Source organism: Vicia villosa, linkage group LG1, assembly GCF_029867415.1.
Source record: "Vicia villosa cultivar HV-30 ecotype Madison, WI linkage group LG1, Vvil1.0, whole genome shotgun sequence".
Lineage (NCBI taxonomy): Eukaryota > Viridiplantae > Streptophyta > Magnoliopsida > Fabales > Fabaceae > Vicia > Vicia villosa.
Genome location: NC_081180.1, coordinates 120448426 through 120462403, shown reverse-complemented (window position 1 = coordinate 120462403; position 13978 = coordinate 120448426). Strand labels below are relative to the sequence as shown.

The 13978-nt window shown below is 32.8% G+C and overlaps 1 protein-coding gene across 1 annotated transcript; it reads right to left on the bottom strand.

Moving 5' to 3' along the window:
• On the bottom strand, nt 1–1590 carry LOC131652899 (uncharacterized). The gene has a single exon (XM_058922892.1). The coding sequence runs from the start codon at nt 1588–1590 to the stop codon at nt 1–3; it is 1590 nt and encodes a 529-aa protein (XP_058778875.1).
• Between the last annotated feature and the right edge of the window lie 12388 nt (nt 1591–13978).

The following is a 13978-nucleotide window of genomic DNA, read 5'->3' as shown; positions in this document are numbered from 1 at the left end:
TCAGAAAACTGTAACGATTTCTTTATTCCCAGCCTTGCCGCTACAAGACTTCTTGCCCACTTCATCCATGAATCTGTACCTTATTTTTTTCCTAACAGAATTACATCCCCCACATTCTATTGTGCAACCCACCTTGGACTGGGACGCCTCAGCCTGCACCTCCCCTCTGGCAACTAAAACTGGCGACAAAGCTGTCCCAGTAAAATCCGCACTGCCTGCCACCTTAATCTGCTCCAGAACTGTCCCGGTCGATCCAGCATCCAAATAAGTTCCTCTAACAGCATGATTGCCTACCAGAGGAGCCTTCTTGACAGCCGGAATATGTGCGGTAGATTCCCTCACAGCATTAGTATCGGACCGTAACACTCCATCCACTTTAACGTTTTCCACTTCCAAATTCTTCTCAGAAAATTGTTCAATGCTGTCCGAAATACTCCCTACCTTACCATCATGATCGCTCCAACACTCCGCAACCGAGTCAGAGGAACTGCTATTGCACGAAGAACCAGCCGGTGCCTTAGTAGAAGTTCTAAACAGGCCCTGAACATCTTCTCTAATTAAAAGCTTGAAAACCAGTCCATCAAGATTAATATGGACAAAATCAGGAAACAGACAAGCAATAGGCACGTTAATCATAATTCTCGCGACGTCAAACGCCTCTCCTTTAGCCGTGGATTCATCAATGCATATGAATCTCCCCCATTGTTCAGCCAATGCCGTAAAACAGTCAGAACTCCAAGCATGGAGAGGGATCCCGTAAATCCGAATCCACACATCTCTATGTTGATCCACAGCACCAGGTTCCCATTTTTTGATCTCCGAAAACCAAGTCTTCCACCACACCTCTCCTTCACCAATGAGATCTTCAATAAAGCCCTCCTCATTTTCTTCTAACAGACACCAATTGCTACCCATAGGGGACACTTTAACAGCGAAAACTCCTTCCATTTCGAATTGAGTTTGGATGATATGAGCCGAACCCGGAATATGGACTTTGCCCACAAATGCTCTCTCCAACCGGCCTCTTAAGGCTTCCGAGGATTGAAGCACCAACATGTTCTCCGACACTTTCGATACGTTATCCTGTTGTCTCCCTCCCACGACCTCAGCATAAGAGTGACCCTTCCCAGCCTCAGACCTTGGAATTCCATTACTGACAGGGTGAAACCTATTTCGTGGAACCCCAATCTTGCCCAACACAGGCTCCCCATGACCCTTTACTCTCCTGTAAGAATCCCTTTTGAACCTTGGCAGATTGACATGTATTTTTTTACCACCAATAATTATATTGTCCAGACGCACAGCTAAGAGTCTACCATCGATTACCTCCACAAAACGAGCAAAGCCAAATCGTTTCCCAAAAGAATTCCTCCTCGGTGAAATTGCCACCTCCACCACCGCACCATAACACCCAAAGAGCTGAAACAAATCCTTAGCTGTTGACCCTTCTGGAAAATCCGACACGAACAAAGATGTAACTTCCCCTAGCGAGGTAGACGGGTTACGATTACGACCACCAAAAGGAAAAGTGTCCCATTTCGGGGCGAACCGTTTCTTGTAGGAAACCTCTTTCCATCCACCGCGATACATCGAGAAAAACGGGCAAGACTCACCCAAAACAGACACAGAGAAGAAGAAGGAAAAAGAGCCACCGCAGAAAGACCGAAAAGAAAAGCGAGAGTGAAGCTTCTCGAGAACAAATCAGAGCTAGAACAACCCAACCCCTCAACAAGGTCCCTGACCCTAAGGCCAGGAGTTTAAACCAAAATAAAGTGGATAATAAAGTGAAAACATTATATGGGGACTTGAAATAACATCCAACAATCTTGCTAACATCTTGATCAAATTATGCATTCATCCAAGCAAACTATTTTGAAATCACAAAAGCATGGATCACTAAGGTCTTTCAAGGGTTGTAGTATGACCTGGTTATAAAAGAAATGTCATATCTATGGGTAATTCAACCAAAGTGGCAAAATTCTAGAGGAGCATTCACATACTTTTACATTTCCAACATAAAACTTTTTAAACACATTCCTCTTTTGATTGCTACACACCCTTGGTGATAAATGTTTGACAACCTATTTTCTTTAAGAATTCTTCTTTTCTCTTTTCAAAATTCTTTCATTCCTTTTTTTTTCTTCTATTCTTTTCATGTTACTTGTTTTTTTAAGTAACCCTTGCTTTTTCCCCAACTTGAACAAAACCTTGTAATTTAATTGGAATCCCCTATCCCAATGCAAGGGAAACAAATTAAAAAAACAATGAAGGTTTAGGGTTTAATCATTCAAGAAAAACTAGAATTTGTTAATGGATCAATTATGAACTGAATTTTAGATAGATCGAGCCACTCATTAAATGCATTAGGCTTGTATGGTGAATTTTACATTTCATAATTGATATAGATTTTGTCAATTTGGCTCAAAGGGGTTATCAAATACTCGCTCAATCATAAGGTAGGCTATCTTTGGTCAAGTAATTGTGCTCAGTTTAAATTTTTTTGCCTTGATCCTTTTTATGCTTTGATACATTTCAATTTTTTCAGATACGTCTAATAGATTTAAATTTAGGTGGTCGAGTACACCCATCGATTTCAATTGTTGCATCATAAAAAATACAATAACAAAATACATTAGTTTAGGAACACAAAATACCTAAACACAACACATATTTTTAATCAAACAAAAGAAAAAGAATGTTCCTAAACAAAACTTAAATTAACCTCAATCACATCACGAGTCAATCTTCTGGCATCTCGTGGTTCACACTCCGGCAAAGCCACCCACTTCTTTTTTAATGTTGCCTCTATCTTCTCATACATCCTCTCCTACAACTTCTTATCTAATAGCTCTTCAGTTTATTTTTTGAAAATTTCATCACTCTTTAACGATGATAAAAAACTATCCTTAGGTAGATGCCTCTTTCAACACCAGGTTCACGTCTACCATGCTCATTTGTTCCATCCGTTCTATGAATATGTCATGGTTTCGTTGAGGAACAAAGCCACCAGCATTGGGTTTTTCAACCATCGAATCCTAAAATAAAAAATAAAAAATCATTAAAAAATCTAATTAACTACAATTAATAATGTTGAAAAAAGAATCTATTTGCATTCTTATTAGCAATTGCATGTGTAACATATGATGTGAAATAGCCTCTTGGTCTTTGATGTTCTCTCTTGCATTTCTCATGGTGTGATGGTGGAGATGTGCTACAATTAAGGCTTATAGAAGGATCTATAACCTCTTGCTTTTTTTGTTTTATTTTTTTTCCATTGTCTCCTCCAGATTATCATATCCTCCACAAGACAATATTTTTTACCTTATTCTCCTTTCATTTTTGACACTTCGCCACAAACTCAGAAGTGTTTCAAAACTCGACAAAGCTTTCCCAATGTCCTTATCAATAAAACTATATGTGACATATGGAGGCTTTAAGTCAGGACTCTTTGGATATATAATATAATCCATTTTGAGTTGTGTCTTAAAGACCCTCTAACGCTCACCAACATATGATATCCATTTATTTTCCAGCTTATCATCTTTTCGAAGAATAAAAACATTCCACATTTACATATAAAAGTTTGTATTAGTATTAAACAAATACATACTTGTAAAATAAATCCTAAAAGTTAAAATAAATTTCCAATATATTTCCATGTACTTGCTTTCAAGTCACCATCATCCTGGCTCCAATCATCTAACAAATTACTCACTTTACTTCTACCAATTAATATCACGTAACTCTTAAAAGTCATGGCATTTTTGTTAGATGATAAAAAATTATCTAGAGGGGGTGAATAGATCCCCAAGTTTAAAAACCAGATTGTGAAAACACTTAAATTTTGGCAAGCGGAAGTACCGTGTTTAGATAGAAAGTCGTCTAAACCAAACCGGTTATTGGAACCCCAAATATGCGCACAACCCTTTGAATGGAATAACAATGACACAGTCAATTAAAAATAAATCAAATTCTAACTTAAAATTTTAATATGATCACAAATAAACCAATTTGAAATCAATTTAAACACAAAAATTCAAAGTGCCAAATTATCAAACACTTGGTGTGCGATTTATTTTTTAGAATTTTCCTTTAAGTTTTTTTATATCAAAATCCTCTTACAATCTAATTGATTGTTAGGAAATCAAAAGTCAACAATGTTCAAATCAATTACAAGAAAATCATTACGAATTAATCGCTAAATCAATGTGTTTAACAATTTGATAATGGAAATTTAAATGCAAGAGATAAAGAGATAGAGAGAGATGACACAAGGAGTTGTTTAAGCAATTCATCGACTGTCCTCGCGACAGCTACGTCTGCCTTCAATTCCAATTTGGAATTCAGATATCAATCTTACTATGCAAAAAATTATTTACAAGATTTATCAAGAAATCCAACCCTACAAACCCTATGTTTGATGTTGATTTTTTCACTTCTCTTCCCTTGATCCGAGTTTAATCAAGTCACCCAACAAACACCAATCAATTCACCGTCTCGCACTAGTTCTTTGCAAGAAACCACCATTCTTTAAAGGTTTCACTTAGTCGAATCCAAATTGCGAGTTGTTGTCACCCAAGATTACCAATTGATTCACTGTCTCAAGCTACTCCTTTGCAAGAACCACCTATTCTTCAAAGCTTCTTCACTCAATCAAATCCAATTATGTAACTCTTGTCGAAAACCCCAAAATGAAGGCTTTGATCTTGGAGTAAAAACCCTCATAGTTTTCTATTGAACGTTATCAACCAAGTCTTGATGGCACCCAAACAATGAATGATTATGCATGCTTTGTTTGTGTGTATGCATAGATGCAAGGTTGAAGATGATGAGCAATCTTAGTATGTGTTTATAGTTTCATCAAATTGAAAAATATGGATGTATGATGTAGTTATAGAGGTGTAATTTGGAGGCAAAAGGGAAACCTAAAAATGTGAAAAAGGATGCAAATTTTCTAAATAACAACAACATGTGTCGACACATGTAAGTCATGTGTCGACCTGTATTGATGCATGTGTCGACTTTTATCAGGTTATGTATCGACATATTCAAGCATAAGCTACAGGCTTCAAAATAGGACCGTATGCGTCGACCTGAAATACGGATGTGTCGACACATAAGGCTAATTTTTAGTGTAAGTGTCTACCTACGAAGTGGTACGTGTTGACACATACAAACAGAAGCCACATGCTTTAATATTGAAGTACATGTGTCGACCTGAAACACGTATGTGTCGACACATGCACGTGTGTTTTGAACAAGAATTTATTTTTCAAGCTTGAAATAAGTTTTTGATGCATAACAAGCTCGAGCACGCGCCCGACCTCAACCCCTAATTTCTTTGTACTCCCTCTAACCTAATAGCCGATTTTTAGATAAGCCATGGGCAACATTAGTAAAAACAAGGTGTGAAAATTAAAACAGATGAATAACCAATGGTCAGGGCCCAGCCCAACACAATTAATTATTTATGAATCAAAATTGCAAATAAAAAAAACGACGATGGTAGTGTCGGTGTCGACAACATCCGTTGAAAGAGCTTTTTTAGCAATGAAGATTATCAAGTCTAATTCGTGAAACAAGATCAACGATGTGTGGTTCAATGACTTGATGATATGTTACACCGAGCAAGAGATATTCAAGCCACTTAAAGATATTGATATTATTCGAACATTCATCGGAAGGAGGTCTCGGAGAGGACATTTACCTCATAATCTTATTTAGCACAGTATTCCATGATTAGGTTTCGTCTCTCTTATGTAGCACACTTTATGACTATTTATATATTATGTCACATGTAACTTGCGGTTAAAATTTTTGTTCAGGCTGTCTAAAATTTCTGACTTCGACATTGAAGATGAGAAAATATAAAATTATAAATATTGTAAAAGATCTTGAAATTAACGAATTGAATATGAAGATGACCATGGATGTGCTTATCTAAATATCACATGGATGTTAAAACAAGAATATGCTGAAAACATATATTCCTTATGATAACTAACGTGAATTATCAATAGAGAAGAAAAGTACAAAAACAGCACCAATAATAATGCGTTACTGTTAGAATTCTCACACTTAACAGCTTAATGCATGAACGAACTAGGGGAGCATTGAAAAAGTGACTTAAAACCCTACCAACACAGGTTAATTTGAACCATTTACGTTACTATTTACCATTCTTTTATCAGATTCTTATTACAAATTCAAACTAACTCGACTACTAAATTTATATATAAATAGGTGATATTACATTGTCATTTGAAAACCAAGACAGTGAGTTATAGCAAAAAAGCTTAGCCATTAATCATCATGGGAGGTGGTAATAGGCAGAACAAGTCTTCATCAGGTTTCTATGATTATGATACTGGGCGCAGAACATGGCCTAGCGATGAAGACAAAGGTTACTGGGGTGTTGCTGAGCCCAATATTAACAAGAGAGCTGATGATTTCATCCGCAAATACAAGAATCGTTTGGCAGAATCAGAATACTATGAAGTTGATACTGCTTCTCAGACTGCATAATATCATTTACCTAAAATATGTATATATTTCATTGTTCAAGGTTCAACTTATACTGTACTATGTAAGTTGCATGGTGGATATATATATATATATATATATATATATATATATATATATATATATATATATATATATATATATATATATATATATATATATATATATATATATATATATATATATATATATATATATACACACACACACGTGTGTGTCTAACTTACCAACAATATGTACATATTCATCCTTTTTATGTAATATATAATAAATATGCCTAACTGTCTACTTCTTCCAATCTTTTTATAATTAAAAAAATTTCTTTTTTACCAGGAATAATTTTTTTTATGATAATATGTACTAGAGTGACTGGAGAAGGAAAAAGAAATGGGTTAAATAAGTTTTTGGTCCCTATAAAATTACCAAATTTCGTTTTAAACAATTCAAAATACTAATCATAATCTAATTCTAAACTATGTGCACACAGTTTATTAAGAGATTGAATTAGAAGTGGAAAAGTGTCAAATAATAATAACTAACTTGAATCTTGGAAGAGAAGAAAAGTACAAAAGCAGGACCAGCAATCATGGGCTATTAGTAGAAATCCTTCATTTACAAAAGTGACTTTCCACCCTGCCAAATCTGCTTGATTTGAACCATTTACGTTACTCTTTACAACTCACTTACATATTCTTAATTTAGCTCTATTCAAGTTCAAGCTTCCTCGACTATTATTATCATTATATATAAATACGAGACATTACACTCTCCTTTGATAACAAAGACTATCACTTAAAGCAAAAAAACCAACCATATAAATAATCAACATGGGAGGTGGTAATAGGCAGAATAAGTCTTCATCAGGTTTTGTTTCAATTTTCGACTGCTTCACATCTAAGAATAAACATAGAGCAGGTTACTATGATTATGATTCAGCGCGCAAGACATGGCCTAGCGACGAAGACAAAGGTAATTGGGGCGTCGCTGAGCCCAATATTAACATGAGGGCCGATGATTTTATTCGCAAATACAAGAAACGTGTTACAGAATCCGAATGCTTTGAAGTTGATCCTGCTGCGCATGCCTCCTAGAATGACTGTATATTATTTACTATTTCTTCTGTTGCAAAATAAAAGTCACTTTTATAGTGTAGCTTTTAATTTCCTATGCATTTTAATATTTATCTTCCAATGTATCCGTTAATTAATACTCAGAATTTTAAGCATACATCAATAACCAATAAAAATAATTTGTTATCGCATTTTATTAATCATTTATTAGGTTAATTAGTATGTTGTTTCTACACTATAAATTTCCAAGTTCAACTATACATATAGCTGCAATTTGTTCATCCTTAAAGGTAATCAACATCATGCTAGAAATAACTGTGAGATATGTACAAGTTAATGTTGATTTGCTTAGCAAAATACCAAGCTATTCAAGTTGTCTGAATTAAGATTAGTCAACACTCAACAGCTTATTCTCATTTGCGCAATCTTTGACCTGTATATTTTATATAAAAGAACATAATAAGCATTTAATTCATTGCATGAAAAATCCATTTAGAAGTTCGGTTAAAATTCAATGTAAAATGAGGTAACTTATAGTTGGATAATATTGTTCTTAAAACAAGTTTAAAATATTTTAACTTATGGAGAAGCAAGTTATCAACAAAGTACAAAGCAAGTTTTACACGGGGGCAATGAGTAACAACATAAAAACTATTATTCAAAATCTACTAAGCTTCACCCAAAGTCAAATATAATTTATTTATGTAGGCTGTCCAACATTCAAACGCAAACTTAAATTTATCATCACACCTTTTTTTCACATGTCATTTTGCAATCAAAGGATGGAAGAAAATTTCAACTTATCTAACTTGGGACACTATATACCTTCCTTAACTCACATATTTGGGCATAGGCAAACACTAGGGTTTAGTGTTAACATTATAACTTGCAAGCTAAAAAGTACTCATTCTCATTAAAGGAAGCACGATAAAGCTTGCATAATAAATACAATGGAGAAACTGTTTATATAAAGTACATGTAGAGAAGTTGGTTAACAATCTTAACTAACAAGTAACCAATTCTCTAACTAACAAAAAGGAAACCATTCAAGAGGACAAAACAGAAAACTTCATATGAAGACACTACTACGAAAAATCTATTTAACAACGGTTGGAAAATACATATAATCACGCGATTTTAAGAGTTGTTATGTAGAGTTTTGTCGTAAAATATTACTTATAATTACGGTCATGAGACCGTTGTTGTATTCTAGAAAGTGCGCGCGATATCACAACGGTTAGTTAATCCAACCGTTTGGATAGACATAATTGTTCTAGGTTCAATTCTCAGCATCAACATTTTGTAATTTATATTATTCTGGTCAACATTCAATATACAACCACAATTAGGTGTTATAACCGCTTTCAAAACCTCCTCTGTTTAAAAAAGTTCAATTCTCTAGTTTTCAAAATTTTCCCATTCTTAACCTGTATCTATTATAGTCATATCAGAGAATTTAAAACAACCTGTATTTTTATTAATCATGCATAAAGAGCATAAAACAAAACCTGTATTTTTGCGAAGATTGTGCATCAAAAGCCAAAATTAATATTAACATCAAACACAAAATATGTTTAAGTCAAAAGTAATATTCACACCAATACAAAAAATAAGTCATTAGCACATCTCTATAAATCAATTATCAGGACCCTTAAGCACATTGTGGATATACGTCCATCGTTTACGAAGATCTACAAAGTCCTCAACAGGGAATGGTGTTTCGTCGTTAAACATCTACATAATAAAGAGCAGAAAAGTGAATATCATGCATGATAATAACTCAATAGGCAACTTATATATAATATATATATGTAAATATTTTATGACATATATACCTTATCCCATGAATCAACAATTCCGGCAAGGACAATATTTTACATGTGTTTCATGACATAATACTCACACTTGTAATCTCCTAGTTGTTTCCTCGTCTATAAATTTAAACATTAATTTCATGACTATAACCACACATGAATGTAAATGAAAGAAACAGATAATCGGGCCACTTACATTAGACATGAGCCATGTGGACTTTCTTCTAACATTATATATCATATTCACTTGCTGCAAAACATTATACATTAAAAATGTATTAAATATATTACACAATAAACTGATTACAATGTCAAAGAAACTATTAATTTAAAGTTTCATAAAATACACTTACCAATTAATAATATCTTTTATTTTTCTCTCGAGTTTATAATGTAAGGAACACAATGTAGTTATCGTATTCTTCCTAAATAATAAGATAATCAATTGCCAATGGCCACTGAATAAACACGAGCATATATATAATTAGTATTTGATAAAACGAAATTAAATGTAGAATCCATAATTATCAATTACAAAAATACTTACTCATAGAGAAATGGTGCTAAGTAACAATCTTTTCTTCCCTCATTTAATTGTCTTTTCAAGTACTCTTGAATAGAATTCGGATCATTACTTGTTCATTGAATAAAAAATGATCCAAAATTCCATAAGTACTCAATTTATTTAACTCAATACGAACACGATGAATGTACCTAAATGGTTAAAGAAAATTTAAAAGTTAAGGGAGAAAATAGAAAAAATGATAATGTTTTATAATGACATGTATATAAACAATTATATACTTACGTACACCAACCTTGCAATATATCCCTACGCCTTGGTACTCTGTGAACCCTTTTTTCTTGTTGTTACTCTTTTGTACTATTCTTTTCCTTTAATTATATAATATATTTGTTTTCCATTAAAAATGACAATCAATCAAATGCTTCCAATGCAATAAAAATGTGAAACGTTAAAACACCAAGAGGTTGTTTACCCAGTTCAATAAATATGATCTACTATGAGGAGAAAACAACTCTCTGATTCGCTATAATACAAAATTGTTACAAGATATTTTAAGATTATTTATAAGAAAATACCTTTCAAAGTTCCCAATAAATACCTTATTTTTTCCCCCAAGTATTGTCTAATCTCTCTAGCTCTCAATATATGAATCACATAAATGTATAGGGGGAATGAGTTAGGTTTAAAAAAAAGTGAATGAACGTATAAAGCTTTTATAGACAAATCTAACTAACTTTTCCCCGTGTTTGGAATAAAGGACCAAGGTGAAATGTTGTTCCCCTCTTTTTTATTCAAAAATATTTAAAGATATAACTTTTCCTCACGGTTTATAAAAGGGGTCATAGTGAGAAGTTACTCCTTTTAAATTAAAACATAATACATAAGCGAATTTGTAGCTTATATTCTCCTTCATAAAAGTACGAAGCACCATTTCTTCACTTACATTCATCATATATTCTCCAACTCGCACAAGCAAAGAAAAGAAAAATGAAACTCACAAGCAGGATACACGAAACTCGTTTCTTTGTCTTCTTTTTCACATTTCTAGTACATGAGATATTTCCACTATTCATGTTACAATAATGTTATTTTTACTGAAACGACGTCGATTTGGTTGTTGTTTTTTTATTGTTGTTGGTTGTGTAGAGTAGTGGAAATTCGCCGTACAATGTGGTGGACCAAAAGTACGACACGATTGTTGTTAGTGCTAGTGGCGCAGTATTGAGAGCAGCTAGTGGACTTTCAGAACATGGCTTCAACACTGCATGCATTACCAAGCTCTTCCTAACTCGCTCGCACACTACATGCATTACCAAAGCAAAAACACATAAAGTCCTACATCGATTTTTCAGCAAAGAATTTTAGTGTATATAAAGCAAAATCTCATATGATATTATGACTTGAAAACAAGCTTAGACAAAATGGGTCACAAGCCCAATATGTATTACATTATATTTTTGTTTAAATAATTTTTAAATTTAAAAACAAAACGAAAAATATGAATTAATATATATATATATATATATATATATATATATATATATATATATATATATATATATATATATTGAAAAATATAGTAATAATAAAAATCTACGTGAATTAAAAAATTATTAAAAATAAAAAAATACCACGTGGACTGCCATGTAGGCAGTTAATGGTGTATCTAAGGGAATGTGGAAGTTACGAGGAGGGTTTTAAAAAAATCTTTTATAGGGGGTTAAAAACAAAACTCTCTAATATTACAGGGGAGTTTTGTATATTTAACCCTCGTTTTTATTGTTGACGCCCTAAACCCTAGAGGTTTAATGTTGTTGTTATTGAGATTGAGATTGAAGTTCTTGTGTTGTTATTGTTGTTCTTATTGTTGAGATTAAGATTGAATTTTGTATGTTGTTGTTGTTGTTTAGATTGAGATTGGATGTTATATGTTTTTTTTTTTGTTGAAATAAGTAAAAGGTGTATTGTTGATGTGGTTGGTTCTATTAAGATTGAAACTTTTAATGTTGTTGTTTTGTTGAGATTGAGATTGTTGTTTTTGTGTTGTTGTTTAGATTGAGATTAAATGTTATGTGTTGTTGTTATTGGTATTGTTGTTGTTGTAACTTAGTAATTTGATTCTATAATATGACTTAGCAAAGCTTTGAACTTAGAAAAGTTTATATCTAAGATGCATGATTTTACAAGGATTTGGATTTTATTTTCATAAAGTATTTATGAATCGTAGTTGAATGAAAACTAATAGATTAAATCTGATGTATGAGAAAAGAGTGGTCGATTTTATTGAATTCGCAAAAAGAAAACTTGCTGATAATAATTGAATCGTTTATTGTTCTAGTGTTTTATGCGGGAATATGATTTTTTTTGAAAAAAAAAAGTAATATTCAATCACCTATGTTACGACGTAGTTTGTCAACATTATACAATACGGATGTGGCATGATGAAGTATATAAAAAAATCCAATCGTGTCACATAGAGATGAAGTTGATATAGATATGGATGGTTAACTAGAAGATGTGATCAGTGATATTGGGGCATATTCTATTAGGAAAGACCATGTGTATGATATTTTATGTAGTAACAAGGAATATCTGTTATATAAAGGGTGCACAAATTTTACACGATTATCAGCGGAGATATGACTTCTTAATATGAAGGTAAAAATTTGGTAGACAAATAAAAGTTACTTAATTGCTTGAATTGTTGAAAGAAATGCATCCAGAAGGTAACATGTTGTCAAACCAAAATTATGAGGCTAACATGATATTTTCTCCCGTGAGTTTAAATTATATCAAAATACATCGACCCATGCCGTAATGATTGCATATTATACAGGAAAGAGTATGAAAAACTAAATCAGTGACCAGAGTGTGGGGAGTCACGCTATAAGGTGAAGGTCATTGGTGTTGATGATGATGACGATGTAAGCAAGAAGCGCCCTACCACTCTTAGCTAATGTAAATGACACAAAAAATATTAGATGAAAGAAAATGCGATGGAAAAATCTATTATATAGATGATTCTTTCCAATGAAAGAAAATTGATTTATTTTATTCAGATTTTGGCTATGAGCCAAGAAACCTTAGACTTGGACTTGACACTGATGGAAGAACCCCTTTGGTAAACTGAGCACTAACCATACTTCATGGCTTGTTCTTCTCATGATTTACAACCTCTCTTTGTAGTTTTGCATGAAACACAAATATATGATGTCATCCATGATAATTTTAGGGCCAAGACAACCAGGAAACGATATAGATGTTTATCTAAGTCTATTTATTGGAGATTTGAGAGTTTTGTGGGAGGAAGGTGTTGATGATGATGATGATTCGTATTCGAGTACAAAATTTAAGATGTGTGTCATATTATTTTGTGCCATCAATGACTTTCCAACATATGATAAGTTTTGTGAGTACAAGGTCAAGTGACATAAAACATGTCCTATATGTAAATCTAATACATCCTTCCACCAACAACGAAATGGAAAAAATATTATTTACCTTGCGTATTAGAAATTTCTAAACCTAATCATCTATAGAGTGTGAAAGATTTTTAATACAATAGAAATTTGATAATCCTCCTAAGTCTTTAATCAAGAAGAAGAATTATAAACGATAACAATACATTATTGTTATCTTTGAAAAGAGCCAAAAAGAGCTCGCCCAAAACAATATATAGAAAAAAAGTTAGTGTTCTTTGATATTTTATATTGGTTTAATCTCAATGAATCATTGTCTTGATATATAATACATGTTTAAAACGAATGACTCGAAACTTTATTTAACAAAAATAAGAGACCAAAACCAAAATAATATTAATTTAATAGTAACACGTATTTAAAACAGTTTCATAACTTTATGTTTTGCTCTTGACTGGTCAATAAGTTATCTCTTTCCTCCAATTATTTGCATCAAAATAGTAGTACTAAATTATTAAAGTTCTTTCACCTTACTTTGTTGTTCAACCAAACACTTAACAAGGGTTTGTCAGCTTTTGGAATCCTACATGTTTCCAAAAATAGGTATTGCGTTTGTTTCTTCAAGAC

What these genes read in the sequence shown, in the direction of transcription:
- LOC131652899 (XM_058922892.1), bottom strand. Translation starts at nt 1,590, where the DNA reads ATGTATCGCGGTGGATGGAAAGAGGTTTCCTACAAGAAACGGTTCGCC.